This window comes from Pelodiscus sinensis, chromosome 1 (genome assembly GCF_049634645.1).
Source record: "Pelodiscus sinensis isolate JC-2024 chromosome 1, ASM4963464v1, whole genome shotgun sequence".
In the NCBI taxonomy this organism is placed as follows: Eukaryota; Metazoa; Chordata; order Testudines; family Trionychidae; genus Pelodiscus; species Pelodiscus sinensis.
The window spans coordinates 90,944,738-90,971,322 of NC_134711.1; the positions used below are offsets into that span (position 1 = coordinate 90,944,738).

General features: G+C 48.3%; 2 protein-coding genes and 1 long non-coding RNA gene across 4 annotated transcripts; 1 reads left to right on the top strand and 2 right to left on the bottom strand.

Moving 5' to 3' along the window:
- The first annotated feature begins 273 nt into the window (after positions 1 to 273).
- RPS19BP1 (ribosomal protein S19 binding protein 1) lies at positions 274 to 5,073 on the top strand. Its single transcript, XM_006111524.4, has 4 exons — positions 274 to 430; positions 502 to 627; positions 1,157 to 1,254; positions 3,036 to 5,073. The coding sequence occupies exons 1-4, from the start codon at positions 382 to 384 to the stop codon at positions 3,174 to 3,176; spliced, it is 414 nt and encodes a 137-aa protein (XP_006111586.1). The 5' UTR covers positions 274 to 381; the 3' UTR covers positions 3,177 to 5,073.
- LOC106732092 (uncharacterized) lies at positions 4,292 to 26,313 on the bottom strand. 2 transcript variants are annotated; one of them, XR_012905959.1, is made up of 3 exons: positions 26,062 to 26,313; positions 9,362 to 9,399; positions 4,292 to 5,689 (listed from the first exon to the last, which is right to left on the bottom strand). It is a non-coding gene; the product is annotated as an uncharacterized LOC106732092 (long non-coding RNA). The 2 variants fall into 2 exon arrangements; XR_012905960.1 differs by lacking the exon at positions 26,062 to 26,313 and adding an exon at positions 11,379 to 12,451.
- ATF4 (activating transcription factor 4) lies at positions 16,937 to 20,188 on the bottom strand. The gene is made up of 3 exons (XM_075936540.1): positions 19,994 to 20,188; positions 18,605 to 18,916; positions 16,937 to 17,876 (listed from the first exon to the last, which is right to left on the bottom strand). The coding sequence occupies exons 2-3, from the start codon at positions 18,819 to 18,821 to the stop codon at positions 17,023 to 17,025; spliced, it is 1,071 nt and encodes a 356-aa protein (XP_075792655.1). The 5' UTR covers positions 18,822 to 18,916; positions 19,994 to 20,188; the 3' UTR covers positions 16,937 to 17,022.
- Positions 26,314 to 26,585: the final 272 nt, after the last annotated feature.

The following is a 26,585-nucleotide window of genomic DNA, read 5'->3' on the forward strand; positions in this document are numbered from 1 at the left end:
CCTTCTGCCTGAGGCCCCGCCCCTTCTGGGGCCACTTCAAAAAAATATCTGAACGTTTGGGAGGGGGGATGAGGAACAGCTTTGATTGGCCCAACTTTTGCCAGTACTTGGGGGGGGGAGAGAAGCAGCAGCTCTGCCCTGCGCCTCCACCGCGACAGAGCCACGGTGTGAGCGTCCCCGACAGCCAGACGCCAGACCCTCTTCTGCGCATGTGTGGGACGGGAGGGGCGCGGAGTTGACTTTCCCCAGGCGTAGGTGCCGGAAGTGTGGCAGGCGTGCGGGCGGAAGTGGCAAACCGGAAGTGTGGCAGGCGTGCTGCCGGAAGTGGAAGACCGGAAGTGTGGCGGGAGTGAAGGCGCAAGCCGGCTCCACGTGGGTAGAATGTCGGCGTCCTTGCTGAGGAAGGGGCTGGAGCTGCTGGAGGCGGCGGGTAAGTAAGTGGGGCCGAGCGGGGCTCAGACCCTCACCTGCGCGCCCCATTAACTTTCTCTCCCCCCACAGGGCACCAGCCCGGGCTCCGCAGCCCCCCGCAGCGGCCCTGCAAACGCCTCGGGAGGAGGAAGGCGGCTCGGGGCCCTGGCAGGGACAAGAACACGGTCAAAGGCAAAGTCACTAAGTCGGCGATAGGTGAGGACCCTCCCCCGCTGCCACTACCCCAGGCTGCCTTGCTGGTGGGAGGCACTGGGCACAGAAGCCTGGGACTTACCAGAGGAAAACCAGCTGGCCTGAAAACGGTGCGCCCCCAGGGCCTTAAGAGGGGACGCTATTATCCCACGTGGTCGTGAGAAGGAAGGCTGACCAGTCTTTTCAAGGCTGACAGCTTGGTGAGGGGAGAAGCCCGTTGCATGCATGTGAATTGGCTTTCTTCCCGTCTGTCCAGGTTAGGAGCTCTATAGGATCCTCTTTGCACCTGCTGCACCATACCCCCCCCCCCCATCAGTTTTATCGTTATCTTGTCCCCAATCCGATCAGTCGTATCATTGTCTTGTCCCCATGATTCTTAAAACAAAGTTGTGGTGCCACTGCCAACAGACACATGGCCCAGGAGTAATGTCATATTCTGGTTATGATGCCCCTACTTGGCTCTCTGTACTCTCCATTTAGTTGTTACACAATACACACTCACAAAGATGCCTTGTTCTCTGTCCTGTCTCAGAGGAGTACCAGAAGCACCAGGCTGTGGATCAATTGAAGAAGAACTTGCAGTACATGACAAAGAGCCGATTCACTACTGACAAAACCATCATGCAGCAGGCAAGGGAGTCTTGTTTTTGTTGCCTAGAATACTGCTAAAGGAGAAGTTGCTCTGATGTGTCCTTCACCTTGAAGATTGGTGAATGCTGAGGAACAGGGCAATGCTAAAAAATGTGTGGGTTGTAGCTAATGTTGACCTTAAAATTTTTGAGTGCGATTACTCCACTACCCCACTGTACTCTGGTCCCAAAATGTTATATAATGATCACACAACCAAGGCCAACCTTAAGATTTTGGGGAAGATCCAACAAGATGATTTTATAGGTCCTCTTTATCAAAATGTAATGAATGGTACCAAAAAATGTGGATGTTGGGGTATCCAATAGATTCTTCTGTTATATAAGCAAAGTCTGGCTCTAATAGGGCCAAATACTAGGCATCCTTCGGCCAGAACTTCGTGATTTTTAGAGAATTGTGTTGTTGTAATTGCAAGGTGCTATATATGGTGCCCCTTGTGGGTTTCTTGTTTTGTTGTCCTATCACTTAAAATGGTTCTTTCCCCTGGTGATTTTTAAAGATTCATACAACTGGCAAAGCTAATGAAACTGTCTGCAATCTGTCAGGTGTAAAAAGAAAACTGAGGAAGAAAGGAATTGTTTTTCTGTTTCCTTTATAGTTGTTGTTCCAATGAAAGGTTTAAAAAACAGTACAAAAGTGTATTAAATAGGATGGCATTTATTTAATAGCTCTGCATTAGGGATGGTAAGAACCAGTTGACAAGAAGTCTCTTCCACCTCCTCCTCCCCCTTGCTGCCTCTAAGGGGGTACTTCAAAATGGCAGTGCTTCACAGAACTTGGGGTCAGCTGCTCCGTGCAGCACTGTCTCCCTGAAATGCCACAGCAGCTTTAAATGGGGGGAGTCCCTCCCTCCTTCAAATGAGGGGAGTCCCCAGCTGATCCCAGACTTGGTGTGACGCTGCCACATTGAAATGCTGTTGAGGCATTTCAAAGGGGCAGTGCTACCCTATCGACTAGTTGATGACTCAGTTATACGAAACTTAACATCCTTACTCTGCATAGGTAGCGTTATTTACATGAGTTCCACAACTCATCTGAGAGAATTGGTCCTGCTTTGTGCAGGGGGTTGGACTCAGAGACCTTCTGAAGTCTCTTCCAATCCTATGATTTTATGAAGGAGATATCACATTCCAGAGGGAGAGACTAAAGCTTTACCAAAGCTGCATAGTGGCACTGGTGTCGGCTCCAGGTTGGGAACACAGAACTAACTTTCCCTGTCCTGTGCTGCTCCTTCTCACTGTTATTGTCTTAAGCTACAATGGCTGTTTTGCAGGGAAACCTATTGTGCTGTAAGCAGCTGCCAGTAACTAAGAAGTAACCTGGGGTAGCTAGTTCTTCCCACTCATCTGGGGATCGGTTTTGTAGTTTATCTTCAAACAGACCGACCCATGCCTGTGGATTTCCACAAAAGCAGAAGCCAGTGAACTAAGCATCTGAAAGGAATGCTGTGAATAACACATTCTTCACAAAATGTGTGATTTGCTTTCAGCCCTAGCAGTTGGTTTAGCTTTAAGGCCCTCAGCAGGAAAAGAGCTACAAAAAAAATGTTTTAAGTCTAAAAAACGCAAGTGAAGTCTGCAGCTGCCCCAAACACAAGGTTTTATTAACCCTCATAAAGATCTGTCTCTTCTCTGCATTGCCAGGACTGGAACAGGTGGGGGTTGCTGCAGGCTAGGACAAGGATTACTGGAACAGTAGTTTATACTGTGTCTGGGACAAGATTAGCAAAGGTAGTAATGATCTTTCCTTCCTGTTATTTGAAGGTTCTCGCCCAGAATAGGGGCAGAAAATCTAAAGACCGTCCCCCAGAGAAGCCAAAGAAAAAATCTGAAGGCACTGTCTTCACGGAGGAAGACTTCCGGAAGTTTGAGCGAGAATACTTTGGACGAGCTGGAGCAGTGTGATGAGAACTCTTGCAACTCTGGGCTTTTCACTGTGCAGAGTATGGGACTGAGCCTGTTCTGTTTGGATGGAAGATGGAGGGTGTTTGAAGCTACCTTTTGCCAGCAAATGTTGAGATGTCACATCTGCTGCTAGGCTTTACATAACTAACACATTTTATACAGCTGCTAGCAGGGGATGGGATGCTGTAGACTCAAATGCAGGTAGGGAGATCATGTTGTAAGGGTGCATCATGTTTCCTCTATTGCCCACTTGCGGACAGCACCTGAGTCATGTTCTCTTGGAGCAGAGCAGATTCTTCACTCAAGCCAGAAGCAGACTGGGCTTCTCTGAGACAAGATGGATAGCAGGATACTATTTGGCAAACCCAGTCTAAAGTGTCAGGTCTCAACAGGAGATGATTTAGAGCTGAATTGTGGAGCACTTGGGACAAATGGTCAGAAAAAGGAGGAGGATGTTCTAGGAAGGGGGAGATGTGAGGACTAGTCAAACATCTGTTTAGGTTATGATCTCTGAGGCAAAGACCTTGACTTTCTTCTCCTTGTATAATGCCATGTCTGTATGGAGCTTGATCAGTAGTCACTATGTCTAGAGAGCATATTTGCTTACCTCTGTGTTGGAATGATTATTCCAAAAGGGTGTGGTTGGCAAAGGTTAAACGGATCAATCAAGCACAATTTTTTTAGGCTGTGTGAAAGTCTCTATGATCAATATTAAAATATATGTATGCTCCTTCAGACTGCTGCACATGGAAATGAAATAACCCTTCTGTACTGGACTCCTCCCAACCTTCCTTCCTACAAATCTCCTTTTTCAGTCATCATATGTCTGGTAGTTTACGCTCAAGCCCATTAAATCAAGGTACTAAACATTGGGGATTGTGTTGCTGCATAGTACAGTTGGCCCTAATATCAATCCGTGTGTCAGCTTCTCTGTCCCAGGCCTGCTAGCTGTGGCTATTTGTCACTTCCCCTGAAAATTCCCATCCCTCCCTGCCTTGCAAACACCAGCTGGCAAAGGCAGCATATTATTGTTGAGAATTTTTGGTTAGTGATTATGATACTGAGTCGAAAAAGGCAATTTTCTCTTACCCCAAAAAAAGCGCTAAATTCTTTAGGTGTTGCAATACGTAGTTTGGCCAGCAGAGGGAAGGTTGATAATTCAGAGACATTCATTCATTGAGATAAGCCTATACAATGTATTTCTGGAGGGTTAGCAACTACTTTATTGCCAGCTGCTGTATCCCCAGAATGCAAGACCCTTGTTCTCCACCTGAAAAAAGTTAAATGAATAAGGACAACAAAAAAAGCAGCCCTAATATCAATTTATGTGAATCATTGCTTCCTTGTCAAATAGCCTGGTTAAAATGAAATGTCTAATGTCTGTATGGGAGAGCAGTTCCATATACTCTCCTCTTTTCATTCTCCTTGCAGTCCTCAAACTTATTGTTCCTCCTCTTTCCTCACTGGTGTGTTCTGTGTCTCACTTGCCAGCAATATGTAATAACTAGATGGGAGGAGGCGTTTTCTCAGAAATGGAAGTTTTGGGGTGCCAAGATATTACTAAAATCTGTGGTAATGGCAAAATAGTTAATTCTGAGCATTAATGTTCCTTAGCTTGTATGTTTCTGGGAACTTGTGTAAGAGGATGTGAGGGGAATTCTCAATTACTCATTTCCTTCTCTCTCATGCCAAAAACAGACTAGAGCAGTGAAAGGTCCAGTTCCCTTATTTTGTAGGTGTTCCTGGTGCAGAAACAGTAACGCATCCAGTGCTGAGTGGATTCTCTTTTTTTTAAACTATACTTTGTTTGTTTCAAGAAATTGGCCAGTCAGTTTAGAGAGCCATTTTTATTTTGTCATCTTGTTTGAAATAAACTTTTCATTAATATGTATATTGACATGGTAATTACGGTGTTTACTGTATGAAGATTGGTTGAATAGGGGCTGGAAGGCTAAACAAGCAGGAGGTGAAAACTGCTTGAAATAAGCCATTCCTTTGTAGGGCTGAGCCACCTGGTGGAATACAACTACTGTAGTATGGCCTGAAAGAAGTTTGGATGAAAGGGTTGGGTCAAGGGTCTTAATTAGGCCTGGGCAGACCTCTGCCTCTCAACACCGCAAAGCAGAGTTAAGGAACTGTGCCTAAGTGGTTATTTTTGAGGACCTTATATTTCCTTTCCCACTAACTTGCAAGACTAGTTTTGTCCAGAAGTCTGAGAATGAAGAACAAAACGTCTTGGCAGTTTAAAAAAGGCTTCCTCGGAAAAGAGGAAGTGGTCATGGGGGGGGACACCAGACCAACAGAAGAACCTGCTTGGGAGGCTGAAGAACCAAAGGTGCTGAATGCAGTCAAACTGTTGGTAAGCATATGCGATCCACTCCTAGACCAGGCTCTGGAAGAGAACTGTAGACTTGTTCCCCAGGGGGAACTCATGAGGTTTTACACCCAGGAGTGCACTCACTGAGGCTGGACTCCTGGCTCTGGTCCCAGCTCTGCAACACAGGCTGGGTATGCTGTAGCAGAAAATAAAGATAACTAAAATTAAAGGGTTGCCATCTTGCATATAACTTCCCCACCCACAGGGAGGAGAAGGGCAGCAACTTTAATATAAACGTACATAATATGCATGAGTCTGGCAGTGGTTTACATCTGGCAGAGGAATTACAGGGCAAAGCAATCCCTGGGTGTTTAGTATTGGGCTAGCCTATCATGAATCAGATCCATAATACCAGGGTGTGGCTTGCACTCCAACATGAATGGAAAGCAAACTGGTAGAGTCAATCCTGACAGGCACAAGCAACAGTGGAATGCCTAGGCAACTGGTAATTCTTTTCAAGTTAAATTAATTGTCTTTTACTTTGTCTTGTATTATGAGATAGGGAGGGGAAGAAGCACCTAATTTAACTTTTCTATGCCATTAATTACTCAGACTGCAGTCCTGGAACTATCTAGCTCAGAGAGGACATACAGACAGTCCCCGGGTTACGTACAAGATAGGGACTATAGGTTTGTTCTTAAGTTGAATTTCTATGTAAGTCGGAACTGGCTCCAGATTCAGCTGCTGCCACTGAAACTGACCAGGGGCTGATTACAGGAAGCTGGAGGCAGAGTTGCTCTGCCCCCAGCTTCCTGGAATCAGCCTGATCAGTTTCAACAGCTGCTGAATCTGGAGCCTGGGACAGAACAGCTGGGGCGCTGCCCCGTAGGTTCCCACAGGACCAACCCAGCAGCACCCCAGCTGCTCTACCCAAGGTGTCCCGCAACAAAAGCCTGGTCTGCTGGGGGGGGGGGGGGGCGCACTAGCTACGCCCCCTCCCCCCCAGCAGACCAGGGAGACCCGAGCAAAGCCGCACAGGCGGAGGGACCCCGCTGCCTATGCGGCTTTGCTCCTGTCTCCCTGGGGTGCTGGGGGGGGGTCCAGCAAAGCCGCTGGACCCCCCCAGCAGACCAGGGGGACAGGAGCAAAGCCGCCCAGGCGGCGGGGGTCCTGCTGCCTGGGCGGCTTTTCTCCCGGGCAAACGAGCAAAGCCGCCCAGGTGGCAGCTTTGCTCGGGTCTCCCTGGTGTGCTGGGGGGGTCCAGTGGCTTTGCTGGACCCCCCCCAGCAGACCAGGGGGACAGGAGCAAAGCCGCCCAGGCAGCGGCTTTGCTTGGGTGTCCCTGGTCTGCTGGGGGGGGGGGGGGTCCAGCGGCTTTGCTGGACCCCCCCCCCCCCAGCAGACCAGGGAGACTGGGAGAAGCTTTTCTCGCCCCGGAGGACACGGGTGGCGACCCGCTGCCCGTGAGCTCCGGGGTGAGAATAGCCCCGTTCGTAAGTGCGAATCCGACATAAGTCGGATCTGTGTAAGTCGGGGACTGCCTGTAATTCCTAATGAGAGCCCTAAGCCACTTCTGAAAATGGGACTTTGGTGCTTTTGAAGTACAAGTTATACCTCCCTGGTCTGGCACCCTTGGGACCTGACTGGTCTCAAACCAGGAAATCTGCAGGATCAGGGGAGGTCAGTGGTGGCCCCGTTGCCCTTAGGGCACTGCTGCTATGGCTGCCAGGACTTCGTTTTTCCCTGGTCTGGCAATGCTCCTAGTCCCAGCCTGCTGGACCTTCCTGCATGAATGCACCAGTCTACGGGGTTGCTGACTATCCCAGATCAGAGAAGTCTGGATTGCAGATTCAACCTGTATTACCACTAAGCTTTTCAGTTTTTTCCATACCTGATGTGACATTTTTCACGAGCAAGAACTCCACTTTACCCTTTAAATTATAAGTTCGATAAGAAATGAACATGGGAAAAAATGGTGAAATGTGAAGTGACTGGCCACTACTTTGGAAATGATTGTGGGTTTTAAAATGCTTGCTAGAATACCCCTAGAAAGCTAGTTGCTTATGATTTTCTAAAGGTGTAGTATGGGTGAATTTAAAAGCAACATATTTAAAAGCAACTAATCAAAACAATTTTACACACAGCTCCAAAAGGCCAGACTGATCAGCTGGGCCTTGATGCTACGCTCAGACTTTGGGTACATCTAGACTACATGCCTCTGGCGACAGAGGTATGTAGATTAGGCTACCCTGTATAGGAAAATAAAGCAGCGATTTAAATAATCGCCGCTTCGTTTAAATTTAAATGGCTGCCGTGCTGAGCCAATCAGCTGTTTGTCGGCCCAGTGCAGTAGTCTGGATGCTCTGCGGTCTACATCAAAGGCGTTTGTCGACCTCTCAGGTAGGTCTCCTGGAGGCATACCTGGGACGTCAACAAATGCCTTTGATGTCGACTGCAGAGCATCCAGACTACTGCGCTGGGCCGACAAACAGCTGATTGGCTCAGTGCGGCAGCCATTTAAATTTAAATGAAGCGGCGATTATTTAAATCGCTGCTTTATTTTCCTATACAGGGTAGCCTAATCTACATACCTCTGTTGCCAGAGGCATGTAGTCTAGACATACCCTTGGTGAGATATGCTTTGTTGATCCCAAAGAGGAAGCACATCCTGGATCCAGGGACCTTCCCCCCCCCCCCGCCCCCTCCACAGGAAATTGAATTTAGGAAGAGCCTCTAAGTTACTCTTTACTGCAAGGATGGTGCAGAAGGGGAGAGGAAATCTCCCAAGGTAGCCAGCACCCAACCACCATCAATTGGTAGTAAATTGGCATATGTAGGAAGATAGTTACACTGTTCTCCATTGTACATATTCAGTGCAGATGCTACCAGCTGGAGTGGAAAAACAAAAAGAATGGGGGTTTCTCCTCACTGGAAAATAAATGTTGCCCCAGTCAAGGCTGTCAGAGTTAAGAGAGGCTGATAAGGGGTAGGAAAATTGTTATGCAGTGATCAGCAAAAAGGAGTCTCAAAAGAGAAAAGGTACAGGGAAGTAAAGAATTTAAGCAGAATCAAATAGGTATGGAATAAGGCACCAGGAAACATACAAGAGGCAAAGGATATCTTTGCTTGAGAAACACCTTGACTGCTCTCTGGAGAGCAGCTGGAAGGTTGTACTGCAATTAGTGAGGGGGGAGGGACTTGAGCTGCCATGCTATGGCTTTTTGCCTGAAATAGTTGGACCAGAATATCCTGTTGGCTAACCCAGCCCAATGGCACTCAAAGGGAGTGATCAGCTCCCAAAGGGCAGCCTGTCCTTGCTGCTACTTCCTCTTGGCTTCTTGCCAAGAGGCAAGTGATATTCATCTCCCTGGGCTTATCAGTTAATTATAACAACTACACACAATCCTCCCCTCCCCCCTTGCTACATCTGTATCAGAGGCAGCAAGGAGGTGGCACCTGTCGGAACCCAGCTTTTAAGCTGGCTCCCACAGAGGCAGGGGGGTGGGCAGGCAGGAGTAAACGTGCAGGGAGGCAGCTTTTAAACTGCCTTTCCATGGGTGCCGGCTTCTGTGGAGCTGCAGCTCCCTTCCCCCATTGCTGCTCCTACAAGTAAAACTGGAAGGGGGAAACGTTTTGGTGGAAAAATCACCAATGCTGCATTAAAAAAAAATTCTGCCAGAAACATTAGTTCTGTGCAAATCCTGCATTGTGCCATAGTGCAGAATTCTAGCAGGAGTAAGAATCCCTTCTGGCCTGAGTTTGTATGAAAATTACAGTGGAAGAATAAAGTTTCAAATCTATACCTATTAATTAAAAACAGGACTAAATCACCAAGAATGATTTCTTGAACGTTATTTCAATTACATACCTGAGCTCATGAGGCAGGCATAGCATCAGCTCCATGACCTGTTTGAAAACAAGAAAATCAGAGCTGCAATCAGATAAAGAAAGCAGCAGGGTCCCCCCCTCCCACATTTCTTAAAGTAAAAATAGAGAGAAGGTAGGGGGGAATAGAACTTTCTTTGAAAGAGCTGTGGAAGTGATGTGCTGTTTGCCTGCAGCTCTGATCTTCCTACCACTGGATGACTGTATTTTAGTGGTGGAGGATTGGGATGGTTCCATTCTATATAGATCAGGGCTACTCAACTTGGAAGCCCCGGGGCCACAGTGATACTCATAGCACATGCTGAGGGCTGCAACTTAAGTGTGACTGTATGCGTGTGTATATATATATATATATATATATATATATATATATATATATATATATATATATATATATATATGCGTACATGTGCATGCAAATAGCTTCTTTCACACTGACGGGCCTGAATACAAAGATTAAGGCAAGACTACACAACACACAGGCCCCATTTAAGTCAGTTCTGCTGAAATTAATAAAATGCAATATTTACCAGATTTCTACCCATATGACAGCACTTTTAATAAGCAACGACAGTCCAGGAATTTAACTACTAAAATGCATATCAACAGAAGACCATTATATTGAATATTTTTTGTTTTGGCTTCCACACGGAGGCCATGTGTTGAGCCCCACGTAAATCCAAACTGCACCACGGGGGTCACAAACGGGCCGCGGACCGCATGCAACCCATGGGCTACATGTTGAGTAGCCCTGATATAGATTCTTATATTACACTCATCCTTCTGTACAAGACATATCTAGCTTTGCTCTACAAAAGCTGCAATGACAATACCAGGGCTGCATCTAGACTGGCATGATTTTCCAGAAATGCTTTTAACGGAAAAGTTTTCCGTTAAAAGCATTTTCGGAAAAGAGCATCTAGATTGGTACAGACGCTTTTCAGCAAAAGCACTTTTTGCGGAAAAGCGTCTGTGGCCAAACTAGATGCGCTTTTCCGCAAAAAAGCCCTGATCGCCATTTTCGCCATCGGGGCTTTTTTGTGCAAAACAAATCTCAGCTGTCTACACTGGCCTTTTTGCACAAAAGTTTTGCGCAAAAGGGACTTTTGCCCGAACGGGAGCAGCATAGTATTTCCACAAAAAGCACTGATTTCTTACAGTAGGAAGTCAGTGCTTTTGCGGAAATTCAAGCAGCCAATGTAGACAGCTGGCAAGTTTTTCTGGAAAAGTGGCTGATTTTCCGGAAAAATCGGCCAGTCTAGACACAGCCCAGAAGTTAGGTTACGACGGTTTGACTCTCTCTCTTAAGTGGGTTTAATCTAAGGAAGATGAAACAAAAACATGTTAGCCCCATTTATCGGCTAATGTGTTTTTTGCAATTCAGCATAGACTGTGCAGACTCTGGATCCTTCCTTGCTCTGTGACAAGATGCTGATCAGTCAGCAGCCAGGATTTTAATGTTGAGATTCCTCCTTCTCCAGTTTGAGTACTTATCTACTAGCCTGCTCTACATCCCAAAGGAGAACCTCTCAAAGCCTGCCAGTATGGGGATAAAAATCCAATTAGAAGTAAAATTGGGAGTTGGGATTTGTTTTTCAGTGGCTTGCCTAGTGTTTCAGAAGTTGGGCTCTGTATAGACAGACACCCAAGGGAGGGAGATAAGAAACTGCAGCAGCTGCTGACTGAGGGAAAAGGGGAAGAAAGAAAACTTGACCTCATCTTGCCCATTTTTCTGAGTGCAGAGCTTTTCACATGGAAACACTACTCTAAGCCACTACCAATGGTGTCTAACAAAAGAGCTCAAACACCAGATGGCATCTCTCATCTTTGACCAAAGGGGTAATTCCAGTGTCATGGGCTGAGTCTCACTGGCAGGGAACTTTTGTGGCCTCATAAGCCTCCTAGTTACCAGGCCTGATCCACTTGACCAGATGTATCTGAACAAGATGAGGCCTTTCCCCAAAACCCTGGAAGAGAGAGAAAAGGGGGATCCATGTCACCTGAAGACTTCTGGTCCATCTAGTTACTCTGCAGGACCCTGCTGAGATCCAAGGTATGCCAGGCATTTCTCTTCCTAGGTTAGGGCAGGATTGATACTTAGAGGTATGGATCGGAAACGTCAGGACTTTAGGCAAAAACAAGGACACATGCAAAGGATAACCTTGTTATAGAATATCAAATGAAGACTACAGGCAAGTGCATGTAGCTCTTCTATTCTCTTCCTGATGGCTACTCAAGAACTATCTTCAGAATAAGGGACTGCAGAGCTATGAAGCAGAGAGGTTTGTATAATCACAGAACAAACAGACTCCTCAAAGATACAGGGCAGTTAATTGAAGAGTGGACATCCTTAACTGGTATCATGATTACTGATTTCCTGATTCCCCTCTCCTACACATTTGACAGAAACCTGAATATAGTAGCAAGAACCCTAAGTAGGGTCAGACATGAGATCTTTGAAGGAAACCTTCAGCAAGTCAAAGATAGCTGTCATTCTGCTCCATCTAGCTGGGAAAAGCTCTTACCCACATCATCCATGTGGGAACAGAACCACCGATGTGATAGAAAACAGAAGATGTAGTCTTTTTTGCTGTGGTTGCAGCAATGACTGACCTGCCCTATCAAAGACGTACAACTCCTTTAAGAGAGTCTTATGGCAAACCAGGCTGAGACATTTGGGTGTCAAGGCCCGAGAAAGTTACAACACCCTTTTGACAACGATTTTGGCATAAAAACAGAGGCAAGCCATCAGCAGGACCACAAAGCAATTAGGATTAAAGGGAAAAAAAAACAAATAGTCTGGTAGCATTTTATAGACTAACAAAACATGTAGATGGTATCATGAGCTTTCATGGGCACAGCCCACTTCTTCATCTAGCCCAGTGGTCCCCAACCATTAGACGCTGTCAGGCACCAGGGGGCATGGCCGTTCGCCTGTTGGGCACCAGAGGGCGGGGCCCCCCCATAGCTATGGCCCCCCATAGCTGTGCGCCCGGGGCCGGCGGCGCCCCCCCCCCCCCCCCAAGCACCGCGCGCCCGCGGCCGGCGCTCCCCAAGCGCCAGAGCACGGACGGCCAATTTGCAGCACTCCCGGGGCTGGCGCTTACCGTGTGCCATGAGCCGGGGCCAGCCCCAAGCACTTGGCGGGCGCCCACAAATGCCCCCACGGGCGCCATGGCGCCCGCGGACACTGTGTTGGGAACCACTGATCTAGCCCCTGCCTCAGGGGTAAACTGCAGTCTGTAACAGCCACTCATCACTGACAAAGGGGTGTGGACCTGCTGCCCCTGTCCACCATGGCTGCTTCTCTACAGCCCTAGTAGCCTCAGGCCTTGCTTCAAGCCCTGCAGCCTGAAAATTTGCTTGGCCAGAGCTTCCCCAGCTCTACCTTCCTTCCCCAGCACTGCTCTACCTCCAGGAAGCCTCCTGCTTCCCTGGCAGTCAGGTCCCTACTGCTCGTGTTCTCTCTCTCCCTACCTCCAGGAATCCCTCTTTATATAGCTCCCAGCTGGGCCCTCATTAGCAGAACAGGATTTCACTCTCAGCCCTCACTCAGGGCTGTGGTTTTACTCTTAAAGGGCCAGTGCAGGGCAAATGCCATGTCACAGGCCTAAATAAGTCCCTGGACACAGTGAAAAAAATCCCCCAAGCAAATCCCTAGAGGGCCTTTTAAAGGCTAGTTCCTGGTAAGATAAAGCAGCCAGGGAACACCCACTGACCCAGGAGATGCACTGTGAATCCTTACCTACATTTTAAACACTTCTCCCCTGGATCAAGTTTCTTCCCTTTATGCAACGGGGGTGTCTCTGTCCACTACCCACTGACTTCAGCCTGTCCCTCAAACTGTCCTTTACCTTGAAGTAGTAAGATCTAAGGACTAAAATTGACTGGGTAATCCAGATTAACAGTCAGTGGGGCCTAGTGTCTGGCATCAACTGTTACCCTGATTTGCAGGGCAATGAGACCTAATCGGTGGAGTCAAATGGGATTAGCCTGATCCACAAGGCAGCACAGCAGCTACAATGGGACTACCCTGAATTGCAGAGCAGTAATGTCTACTCACAAGAGTTGATGGGCTGCCACATGGTGGAGAGATGGGAGCTGAAGGAGACTCAGGCCCACCCTGCTTGAACAGTTCCCTGCCCAGGGCTCTAACCAAAACACACTTCCCATTGGACTATAGCTAGGAACACACACGCCGGTCACTTCCTACGATATCTTTTGGATCTATAGTTGCGGCATCATCACAGTCTCCAGGTTTTCCAGTGTGTGTTTCCTAGGAGTCAGGTCACTCTAATACACACACGCACTTGGGTGCCACTCTGGGTCTCCCCACCTTCATCTTACACATTGGTTTTCCTGCTGCTCCTGAGCTGAAGCCTGCAAGGAGGGTCATTCCTCCCCACCAGGTCATCTAGACCAGTGTTTCTTAAACTTTTTAAGACTGAGGAACACCAAACAATATTTTTTTTTTTTAAATGAGGAACACCAAGGATTTTTTGTTGAGCAAAGAAAAAAATTTGGGGGGGAAAACGTTCGGGTGTGAAGTTATTGAAAAAAAAGGGTTGAGGGAAAGTTATTGAGCCAAAAAAAGTCACTTGCCCCTTTAAGGGCAGCCATTTTGAATTATTCTCCATGGTATACCTCCGACTGCCTCACGGCACACCGGTGTACCACAGAACAGTTTAAGAAACACTGATCTAGACTGAGCTGAGGTGCTCCCTTTTATATTAGTGCTGCACCCGCCATCTGCCCAGTAGGGACATGACTTCCTCAGCTCCCAGTGAAGAGTTAATCCTGCCCCAGCTAGTATAAAGTGAGTTCACCCTGTCACATAGCCCTAGATGATACCTCAGCAGCTGCCTCTCTAGGGAAGCAAAGAAGGTTAGTTCTGTGTATCAAAGGCCCTATATCGGAAGCAGCAGAACAAAAGTTCCATAACTTTTAACTCATTTGCATACATTTACTAATGCTTTTTCAGTGTGACTCACTTCTTGCATGTTTCATTGCTTATGAATTTTAGGATAATATAAGGATTTGTTTTTCTTTTCACCTACGCTAAGAAATCATCTAAATTGTACTGAAATGTGTAACTATAAATCTGAGTGCTCTCCCACCCCTCTCCTTCCAAATTTACCATTCAGTCTACCCATTCTAATTCTGAGCCAACATAAGCCTCCTTAAAAAATACTGGAAACAATTATGGCTTAAACATTCCACTTGAAAAGGGCATGAGCAGATGTAATACCTAAAAATATAGCCAGTAACAAGTTATGCCACTCTGTTTCCCCAAAGTTTACTGTTCTGATTTTAAGCTTTTCAGAGTATAGACTTGTCTTACTGCAAATCCTCGTCTGTGGCAATTAAATATTTTATCCTGCATAAAAGGCCAGTAATTTTAACCTATGTGTGGTTAAAATATTCATAACAGCACTTTTTCCAGTAATGCAGTATGGTACTGTTCATATCAATATCATTTTTGGCAGGCAATTAATAACCTGGGTTTAAGCTAGGACACTTGACTTCCTTCACTCTTGAAGAGTGCCACAGATTGTTTAAAATTAGGTCTAAGAATTTAAATAAATTTACAAGTGGTTTGAAAGAGACCATTCAAGCACAAAGTAGGCCATTAAGCCAAAATTAGCTGTCCACATAAAAAATGCTGTAGACCAGTGGTTCCCATTCTTGCCCCCTCCTTATGCCTGTTCATGCACACAGTGAGTGGAGTCCCTGCTCCATCTTGGGTGGGACCAGACAGGAGTAAGAGGCCCAAGACTAGGAGTGGCTCTGGAGCCTAGAGCAGAGCCACAGAGAGCTTGGGGCAGAGAGCCAAGACCAGTTAGAGCAACGATCAGCAGCCAAGATTTAGCAAGTAGCTCTGTCTCAGTGGACTACAATTGCCAATGGTGGGCAACCCACTAGGGTTCCACCTGTGGCTCGCAAACTCCCTGCCACCATTCGCCATGCCTCTCACACACTGGAAAGATACTCCCCCCCCATTCCCCTCACACTCCAGAGCCTAGAAGGGACCAGCCTAAAAGATTGTGCATGCTCCACCCCACACCAGGGCTGGAGTGCCAGTGCAGGGTCCCCAGTGCTGGGAAGAACCCTGAACCGCAGGAGGCTGCATCCAACCCCCAGGCCTTAAGTTCCCTACCCTTCCTATAACAAATGAAGGGAAATTTGAAGGTAAGAGCTGTTGCTGGGCTTCCTCCCTTTAAAGTGGCTGAAAGCAACATTCTCTTCTGCAGTTTCATTCCTGATGTGTTTGTATCTGAGGTTCTACTGTATATCCAGATTCAAACTAGTACATTTTTCCTATTTCAAGTGGGACAGGATTCCTCGGCTCCACACTCCTCTGCCTTGTCATGCTTTATTAAAAATCCCCAAAATACAACAGAAAAGTAGGTAACCAATTGGATACTGCTCCGCTTCCTCAAATGCTTGTAACAAAACATGCCAATTGTTCTGAATACAGTTGTTTTTTCAATTGACTAGCATGAAATTAAGTCACAAGTGACAACTTGAATATGTATAAATCAATTCCACTTCCAATCACTGGAATTTAGTTATTAGGGCTCTAGACACGTCTAAAGCTATTGCAAGTGGTAATAGATCCCTTAATTCCAAAAATAAACATTTTAAGTCATGTTGCTCATTCTAAATGGAGTTATCAACTTGGGAAGTCATTTGTTTGCCAATTTTGTAGCATGTATATCTCCGAACACCTGAGACTACTAAAAGTTGGGGAAGATCTCACAGTATTGTGCCTTGTGTCTGTTGCTGCAATCAAGAAAACACTAACAAAAAATAGTAAATGCACTGTCCCTTGAAGGAGGGGTGGGGAACTTTTTTGGGGGTTGGGGAAAGACACCTTAATTGATGTGGCCCAATTGAGACTCCCTCAGAGCCAGGGTAGGGGGAGAAGGGGGCACCCCTCAGGCTAGATTTTGTGTTCCAGACCTGTGGTTTGGAGTTGGGAGTACCAATACCCGGGGGAGGGGAGGCAACAACATGACCCTGAGCTGCAGGGGCCTCTCAGATCCAGACAAGCTAGAGGTCTTTAATTCCCCCCACCCCTGCATTAAAGGATCAGTTGAACTAACTAAAAAATTGATTCTATATCAACATTGCAATTCTTCCCCAGCTCACAGAACTGGGAGAGCCAGACGATTTCCTGTATGACAAGTTTGAGTGCAGATTCAGGACTGATTCATTTGTGTATGACCTGTAAAGTCAGATTAAGGGACAAAGCCTATAAACAGGGCCAAACAATGAAGCACATTTAGTGAACTATAGCATTTGGGGCTTCCAAAATAGAAACCACTTACCCTCTCCCTCCCCTCCACATCCTATTCCCCCAGTTTGCTTGCATTATCTGAATTCCACACCAGTAGCAGGGGCAGCTCATTTGAAATTTTGAATGCTGTCATATCTCCATTTTATCTATGGAACTCATTGAGTACCAAGTGCTTGGCTTTAGACAGCTAGGGGTGTAGTGAGAAAAATTGGTCAGGCCTTTCACCACTGATTCCCCAAATACACACAAAAAGCCAACTTACTATAAAATAATTTATTAGGCAATAATACAGCTTTTAGGACCAAGCTCTTATGTACATGCACATAACTTCTACTCTGACTACCCTACTCAGGGACTTTAGTTCTTTTGCCCTTGGCCTTGCGAACCTCTTCAATCAAATCTTTCAAATACTGAATTTCCTTACTCAGAGAATCTGCCTTCTCCTTCAGTGCCTCATTCTTCTGTTCTAGCTCTCTGCACTCCCCAGACAGGGCCTCCTGTTCTGCTCTTTTCTTCTGCCGATAACGTGTAGCAGCTGTCTTATTCTGCTCCATTTTCTTCAATTTCTTATCAACCCTTTTTTCTCCCTTCACCTTTGCCAACACTACTTTCTCTACAGGATGATCATATGGTTTGGGCCGCATAGAACCACAAATGGGGTCTGCAGGAAACTGGCTGTCATTGAACGATTCTACAGAGGTGACTGGACTGTGTTGGGGTGTCCCCAGATAAGACTCTGGGCTCATACATATTCCACTATCATTATCTGAATGTACTTCCTCCTCTTTCTCAAACTTGGGGATCACCACCACCACGAATGTGGTGGCTTCTGCTTTTTTGTCTCCTTCCAGTACATCAACTTCACTACCTAGATCTAAACTAAATGAATGGTCTGGAGTAGAAGTCAAGGACTCTGGAGAGAGGTGAAGAGGCAGAAGGGGGGCAAGTGAGGCCACCTGATCTACTCCAATTGGAGATTCAGGGTGATGAATGATTGGGTCAGTTATCAGTGAAGGTTCTTTGTTGGGAATTTCCTGGGTAGGAGGGTCTAATAGATCACACGTGTCTTCCAACGTGGCCATGAGCTCATCTGGAGAGACGGTGGTTTCCAAGTCATCCATTCCTAACAGGGCATCAAAGTCGAACTCCTTCAGATCCATCTTCTCCACCATCCAATCCATGCCAGAGAAGGCATCCTCTGCAACATGGGGAAACAATTACCATACGAGTACAGCAGTCACACAATCAATTCAAAAGGCTACTGAAAAAACTGCATGCTATATTGTGGATTTTTTCTCCATTCATTTCTCTGATAGACAAATCTAATCATATGTTCTAAACAATAGATGTCTGCTCCAGATTAATTAAGCTTGACCCAGACTGGACCCAAACCCACCTGATCCAAAAGGGTCCTAACCCCAGCTCAGCTTCACTCTTTTCCCCTCCTTACGGGGTTACAGAAAAATCAGAAGTTTGGCAGCTCCACTCCTATCCTTTGTGCACACTCCACAGCAATGAGATATCCGATTGGACCAAGATGCTGAATCAACCTGACTCCAAGCTGGTGTGGTTGTTTTCCCCACCTGATATTTATTGTGGAGTGGGTTGCAGAGCTTTACTAAAAAAGGACAAAATATTCCTGATAGTGATTTGTAACGTGCCATTTCTCTGGTTCCTTCAAGCTCTATAGAATTGGAAAGATTTTAAGAGCTACCTGAAAGCAACACATTCGCATGTTGTAGGCTCCTTCCCCAAAGAATAGCCTTTTGAGCCACATACGGAACAGGGATGGAGATGCTCTTGATTCTCAATACACTGCTTTTCATCCATTTAAATAGCTCACTGATCAACATCAATGAATGATGAGATATGCAAACACTTGCTAATTGAACACTATAATCCTGTGAGAATAAAGTAATGCCTTACCCTGGCTGTCATCTGTGGTTTTGCCCAAACTATCCTCAGCCAGCCAATTGGAGGAGACTGCCTTAGCCTTGTCGCTGGAGAACCCATGCGAACTGAGGGGCTTGGCCACCTCCAGGTAGTCATCTAGAAGTCCCAGACTTTCCTCAGCCACCAAACACCACTGGCTGAAGGGGGACTTTAAACCCCCCAACAGCATATCCGTGTTCAAGAGGCTCATCTTGGTCAAATGTTAATGCTTTTTGCTCAAAGAATGTAGATGAGTAGGTGTCTTTGTCAATTACAGCAATGCTGCTGTGAGGTGCTTTGAAAAACCTGGAATTAAAGACAGAAGATCATCTGTTATATAGCACAGCCATTTGTGTGATTTGACTTAAACTGTATGTTTTCTACTGGTGGAAAAAGGGAGTTTTCAACTATATAAACCATGTTATGGAACACTAACCAAACTGGGGTTTCCCTCTTTTCAGGATCTCCTGTGAGCCACATTTTTGCATTTTGCACCCTTCTTGCCGGTCTCAGAACTCTCACCCCAATAGCGCCATCTGGTAACTAAGATGGTGCTTGTGAAGTCTCAACAGAAAGGGCCACTCAAGTTTCCTCATGACCAAATATGGTCACATCTCCTGCGAGAGCCCCTCCCACCCATCTGCTGTGACTCATGCCTGCATTGCTGGACTTGCGCCTATGCCAGCTGCTGCAGCCATTTCGCGTTCCTGCCTGTGTGCTCGCTCACCCCGCCCTAGCAATAGGCGGCCATTTTGTGTATCCTGCCACGTTTCCACGGGGGCAGCACCTGGCATCTAGCAGGCGGACCAGGAGCAAAGCGGCGCGACACAGCGGGAAGGGAAACGCTCCCTGCAGCCCTAGAGCGGGCATCGGAGGAGAACGTGGGACTTCGCCTACAAACCCCGCCAGGGCGCACAGGGGAGCGGGAAGCTGAATGGGCAGCCCCCAGCTGCAGCCTCGCTCCCCCCGCCCCCCAACAGCGGAGCCCCAGGGACCCGCAAGCGCGAGGAGCAGGGGCGAGAGGGACAATCCACCGCAATGCCCCCCCCTTCCATAAGGAATGGGTTCTCCCGGGCTAAGCGGATCACAGGAATTCACCCCCCCCCCCCATCCCACTCCATATGGTGCCTCCCAGCAACTCGCGCGCTCCCTAGCAGGGCAGGGAGGGAAGGGCGCAATGGAGCGTCCCAAGGCCCGTCCCTGCGTCCCTCCTTCGGGAGCGACCAATTCACTCCCCTACGGGCTATACCATTTCGGCCCACCCCCCGCGGGAAAAGCCATTCGCTAACATGGGGGGGGGAGGGCTTCCCGGCTCACTTACGCCCCTTTCCCACTCGGCCAGATCGTTGCCGATGGGGGGCCCCGCCCCGCCCCCATACTCACGCCATGGCTGCAGATGCCGGGGAGGGGCCGTGGACGCCGCTGCTGTTGCTGCGCCCGCTGCACTGGCCGATGCCGCTGCTGGCCCTGCCGCCCTTACCAAGCCATGGCGGCGGCGGCAAGGCTGCTCCGGGTCGGGTCCCGCCTGCGCCCACGCACAGAACACACGACGCACTAGACAGACAGACAATGAGAGGGTGGCTCGCGCGTTCCCCGCTTATATACCGCCCTTTTCCCCTCCCCCCCACAAAATGAGATCCGGTTTCGCTGTATCCTTCCGCCAGATTCACCGCGCGCGCTCACAAATGCCGGGTGGTGCGCAGCGCTCTGTGCCCCGCTGCCATCCCCCGATTGCCGGAAGACTCCCGGGGACGGGAGAGGTGATTCGCGTGGTCACGCGCACTGCCGAGGGGACCAGCCAACACTCGGCGGAAGAATTACAGGGGGCTATATTGTGCAGTGTACCCATCACCCTGACTCTATGCCTCATTGACGCGAAGTGACGTCACGCCACGCAGAAACTGGCGCGGGCGGGATGTTCCCGCCTTTGGTCTGGCACAGACCGGTGGGCTCGGCGCGGCACGGGGATCACCACGTGGGCATGTGAAGCATTGATTGGCTGATACCGCAAATTCACGTGCGCTGTGAGCTACCATTGGTTAGAGCGAGAGCGATGCAAACTGCAGGCCCAGGAGCTGCGCTTCTCGGCTGAAGGGGGAGAGGGGGCGCGAGGCGGCTAGCTGCAACGTCAGCCGCCCAATCAGCCCTGCCCCCAGCTCGCCCCCCTCCCTGCAGCGCCAGCCCTGTGCTCCCCCCACTTCCTCATCCCCCCCAGTGCTAGCCCTGCCCCCAGTGCCCCTTCTCATCCCCTACCCCACAGTGCCAGCCTTGCACCCCACAGCTCCTCTCCCCGCCCACCCCTGCATTCGTGCCCTGCCGCCAGCCCCCACCGCTGCCTCTTTGCCCACAGCCCTGCCCTCCTGTGCCCCCTGCTCTTCCACAGCCCCTCCCTTTGCTGCAGCACCCGCTGCTCCCCCAGCGCTCCACTGCCATGCTAGTCTTGCCCTGTGACTTCCTCACCCTGCCTCCCCTGCTGTACCAGCTCTGACCTCACCACCACCCCCATTTTCTCACATCCTTTCTGTGCCTAGGGTTACCAGATGTTTTCAGAAAAATACCCAACACACTTGATCTCAGATGGCGGTGGGGACCGATTGGGAGGGGAGCAGGGCACAGCTGGCAGGAAGCAGGGCTGGCCCAGAGGAGGTTGGGAGGAAGCAGGGCTGGTCCAGGCAAACATAGATCCTGGGGTGCAGCCCATCCCTCACACAGTCCTGGCCTTCCATCCCGGCCCCGCCCCCCTCCTCTCTATTGTGTAATTGTATACTGCCTGGTGAGTACACACGCTCACGCAGTACGCAACTATGTACTGATAATCATGATAATAAAACTTACTTAATTAGAAAATACCAGACATTTATATGTCCGGTATTTTCTCAATTTGTTTCCCGGACAGAAAGCTCAAAAACCGGACTGTCTGGTTCAAAACCGGACACCTGGCAACCCTATCTGTGCCAACTCTGTCCCCACTTTCCCTGCTCTTGGGCTGCTGTGCCAGCTTTCTCCTCCCCTCCCCACCACTTCTTACTCCCCCACAGCACTTCTCTCCCTGTGCCAGGACTGCTCCTCACTTTCCCCTCCCTGCTGTGCCATCCTGCCCCTAACTGTCTCTCACTTCCCTTCATCCCCACCCCTGTTGCCCATTTCCTTGCTCTACCAGTCCTGCCACTAGGGCAACCTGTTCTTCTATGACCCCTCTCTCTGCCATGCTAGCTTTGTCCCCTCTTCTGTTGCCCCCCGCCCCTTGCTGTTTGAGGTGCATTCAGATATAATTACATGTTTTCCATATTGCTAACCATACAGTACAGCAGGGGTCAGCAACCTTTCAGAAGTGATATGCCAGATTTAACTTATTCACTGATCTGGGTACGGTGACCATATTTTCTGAACCAGCTGCAGCTAGGGAGAACAGTTCAATTTAAATTATGAAACAGATTAAGCATTTAACTTTCTCATGTTAGTTTATTAAACTTCACCTTATTTAAAGTAAAATATTATGTCCAACACAAAAGGTTTCAATGTTTTCTTTGTTTATGGCAGGGATAGGGAACCTTTTTTGAGTTGGGGAGCCACTGACCCACAGAAAAACCAGTTGGAGACCACACAGTGAGAAGCAAAAAAACCCTACTAACCCTCACTGATATAGCCCCCAACTGAAACACCTCACTCCCTAGTGCTCCAACCTCACAGGGCAAGGGGAAGGAACAGGGAGGACTGAGGTTCAGGGTTTCCTGTAGGCCAGATTTACTTTTCTGGCATTCTGGAATTGGAGGATTTTATGAACCCCCTTAGGTTCTGGAGTAGGGACAAAAATGAGGGGTTTAGTGTGTGAGACAGAGTTGCCAGCAAGTAGGATAGGTATGGGGTGCAGAAGGGGGAAAAGTTGGGAGGTGGGGTGCAGAAGCAGGCTGGGAGTAGGATGTCGGCTGGTGGAGAGAGCAGGGACAAGGGAGGGTGCAGTGTGTGGCCAGAGAGAGCGTACAGGAGCAATGGTGGATACAGGAGCAGGGTGGGGCTATGTGTCTGGCCAGGCCAGGAGGGAGGGTGCAGGAGCAAGATAGGGGTGTAGTGTCTAGCTAGGAGAGAGGATGCAGGAACAAGTGAGGGCATTGGAGCAAGCTGGAAGTGTAGGGTCTTGGTGGGGGGAGGTGAGTGAGGGGGATTGGGATGTGGGGGTTTGGGCATAAGGAGGGACACTTACTTGACAACTGCTGCAACCATGCTGTCCTGAGCCAACCTGCAGGCCCCACTGACGCTTCCACCACAGACAGGAGCCAGCCCCAGAGGACCCACTGCCTCCAGCCTCCAGGGCTGGCCCCAACTGTGTGCGCCACAGTAGCAGCGGGGAAGGAGGCGATAGGGCTGAGCTCCCTCCCTCATGCTGCTTAAAATCGGCTCACATGCCATAAGTGGCATACGTGCCATAGGATGTCAATCCCTGCTATACAGTTTGGACTCTGGGGGTTTGTCTACACTACAGGACAAGTTAAGATACACAACTTCAGCTACATTAATTGCGTAGCTGAAGTCAAAGTACCTTAACTCAATTTTTGGCGCTTTCTACACTGCAGGAAGTCAAAGGAAGAACACTCTTCCTTCGACTTCCCTTACTCCTTGTGAAAGCAGGGTTGGCAGCATCAACCGGAGTGCCCCTCTCACTTCGAATTAACTATCTTAAATACACTGCTAATTCGAACTCTGGAAGATCAACAGCAGCAGCTTCGTATAATCATAATCAGCAATAAAGGTTTTGCACAACAAACTTGTGCTTTCAGCTACTTCTGGCAGCAACCCTATTGTCTTCCAGTTATGACTTTAGGAACACTCGTGGAAGCTCATGGCCTTCATTGGGTTTGCACAGCTGTAACTTACTGGAACCTAGTAAACAATTTTAGCGATAATCCTCAAGGACAAATTGTGTCCAGCCTGCTCCCCCACACAGCCCTGCAAAGCCAGCAAAAGAGCAAGAAAGCAATGCAACCTTATCATCACTGAAGTCAGCACAAAATCCTCCAAATGCACAATAGGAACCGCTTTGCTGAGTGGAAATGTACCACGTATACAAGGTATTTTTTTTTCTTTTAAGAGCAAAATAACATTTTGAGTCATTGGAGGGGAAACTGCCCTACATCTCAGAAGACATCACAATAGCAGCTCAGTGAACCATGACGACTGGTCTGAAAAAAAAATGCATCAAGGAGCTCACTGAGTTTCAGTACAGAATGGAGGGGAGGCAGTGAAACAAAGAAGCCAAACAAGGGATTGGAGGGGCAGGGGGGTGGATATCAGTGTAGCATGGGGATTGGCTGACGGGAAGGCTTTCACATCCCTTAACCTTGATCCACCCCCTTCCCCATTTTAAGTAATGCTGTCTTTATAGCCAAATCAGTGGAAAGTATATACACACCCTACCCTCCCTCTTGAAAAGCTAATTAAGGATTTTCATGAAAGGAGTCACTGTACGGCAGAGCCAGACTCACATAAGCAAATATGAAATGCGCAACAAGGAACTTCACCCGGATTATCCTGTTTCGGTTTTTCATCTACTTAGCTTTCTTTGTGCATGAAATTAGCACAGTGAAAGGTTCCAGAGAGACATCTTCCATCTCTTCACACTTCCCCCACCCAAAACCCCCCACAAAAATACATTCTCAAAACTCCAAAAAACAGCCATTGGTTAACTTCAAGATTATTTCCTAGTTACCTAGATGACTATAATAGATGCTTTTTATTAGATGCTTGTAGAAATTAGTTATACAGAGTTCCACGTTAAAGCACCCTTTTGCCTTTGCACAGAACTTGCTGAATGTATCTCCTTTGTGAAGGTAATTCTTATTAGAAAAAAAGATTTTTTTTCCCTTAAAGTAAAAATCCTTTGGTTGTTTTTCAGTGATGGGAGAAAACAAGCTGGAAAATGCAAGAGTCTTTTCTCATCATTAACTCAAAAACCTCAAAACAGATTCCTTACGATGCGTATATACAGCAGGGTTTAACACAAAATAAGCTACGCAAATTGAGCTACATCAATTGCATAGCTTCTTTTGAAATTGGAAATGTCAATTACACTGGGGTGGGCAAAAGAGCCTCCGCGGGCCGAATCTGGCCCATCAAGCGGCTGGATCCAGCCCACAGAGGCCCACTGCTCCCCCGCCCCCAGACCAATTAAGGTCTGGGGGCAGGGGAGTGCCCGAAGCCTTCTCCGCTCTGCCCCCACCCTTCTCGCAGCACGGGGGCAGAGCGGAGAAGGCTTTGCACGCTCCCCCACCTCCAGGACTTAATTGGCCTGGGGACGGGGGAGTGCACAAAGCCTCCTTCCGCCCTGCCAGGAGCACATGGCACTTTGAAATGCCGTGCGATGCTCGTAGGGCGAGGGGGAAAGTGGAGGAGGCTTTCCGCGCTCCCCCGCCACCAGGCCAGTCAGGTGCCCCCGTAGGGCGGGGGAGGCTTCGCCCACTCCCCTGCCCCCAGGCCCTGATTGGCCTGGAGGTGGGGGAGCGTGCCAAGCCTCTTCCAGGGCATGGGTGCCTAGTGGGAAGGAAGAGCAAAGGGGCTCCCCCACCTCCAAACCAATCATGGTCTGGGGATGGGTCAGCCCTGCCCCTTCCTCTTTAGGCCCTGCCCCTTCTGGGGCAGCCTAGGGCTACTGCAAACATTTTTGAAGTGGCCCCCGGTCAAAAATTATTGCCGACCCCTGGCCTACACAGTACTTCTTTCAAAATAGAGCACTCTTCCTCCAACTTCCCTTTCTCCTTGTACAATGAGAATTATACGAGTCAGAGTAAGAAGTCCTCCAGCTTGACAGTATTTCAACATTATTTCAAAATAACTGCCTGCTGTATAGATGCAGACTAAGTTATTTTGAAATAAAATTTGTTATTGCAAAATAATGTTGCTGTGTAGATATACCCTTAGTGTGTGGCTCATCTGCAGTGAAGTCAACTGTTAAGCTTGGAAGAAATCATTTTTACAATTAAAAAAGGTTTATGTAACTATAAACAATGAAAGAATTGATGTGCATACTCAGTGAACACCTTCTAAAATGTGAATGGCTGCAGTATATTTGACAAAGTGTTACTTTGAAAGGAGCCTTGAAAATGCAGAAATAAAACAGACGCTTGCAACATATTAGCCCCCAGGAAGATTCTGGAAGCCTAATAGTTATGCTGACCATATGTCCCAATTTTTCCGGGACAGTCCTGAATTTAAATACTCTGTCCTGGTGCACCATCAAGTAGTGAAATGTCCCAGAAAGCCCTGCCAGACATTTTACTACTTGATGGGGATACTGGCTTGCAGGAAGAAGCAAGAAATTATGCCATGCCATCGCTCCTTGCACTGCGCAATAGCCACCTCCCCCTTCCCCAAGCAGGGCGCATAGGGCAGCCAGGCCAGCTTCCAGTGGTGCGCAGCCCCTCCCTTTCCCCCTTCCCTTCTTCTCCCCGTGGGATTACCTCTGCCGCACGTTGTCCTGGTCTGGCAGCACGGACTTCTCCTCCTCCTCCTTCGGGCTGCCTTGGAGCCCTGGATGGGGTGCTGCTAGGGTTGCCAGGTGTCTGGTTTTGAACTGAACTGGATAGTCCAGTATTTGAGCTTTCTGTTCAGGAAACAAATTGAGAAAATATAAATGAGAAAATACAAATGTCTGGTGTTTTCTAAATAAGATGTAATGTAGATTGTGATGTAATGTCAAGTGTGTTCAGAATTTTTGTTGAAACCATCTGGCAATCATAGGTGCTGCAGGGCGGGGCACGTTCAGGATCAGCAGGTGCCAGGACTGCAGCAGGAGGCCACCCACGGTGCTATTTTTAGAACTGCAGTCCCAGTCCCCATGGGCAGCCCCAGCTCCAGCTGGAATCAAGTGGCAGCCACACAAGGTGTGTTCCAGCTAGGGCAGCATCATCGGAATGGGCCTCATGCAGCTGCTGCTTTACGCCATCTGGAGCCAGGCAGCCCTTGGGAACTGGAAATGCAGTAC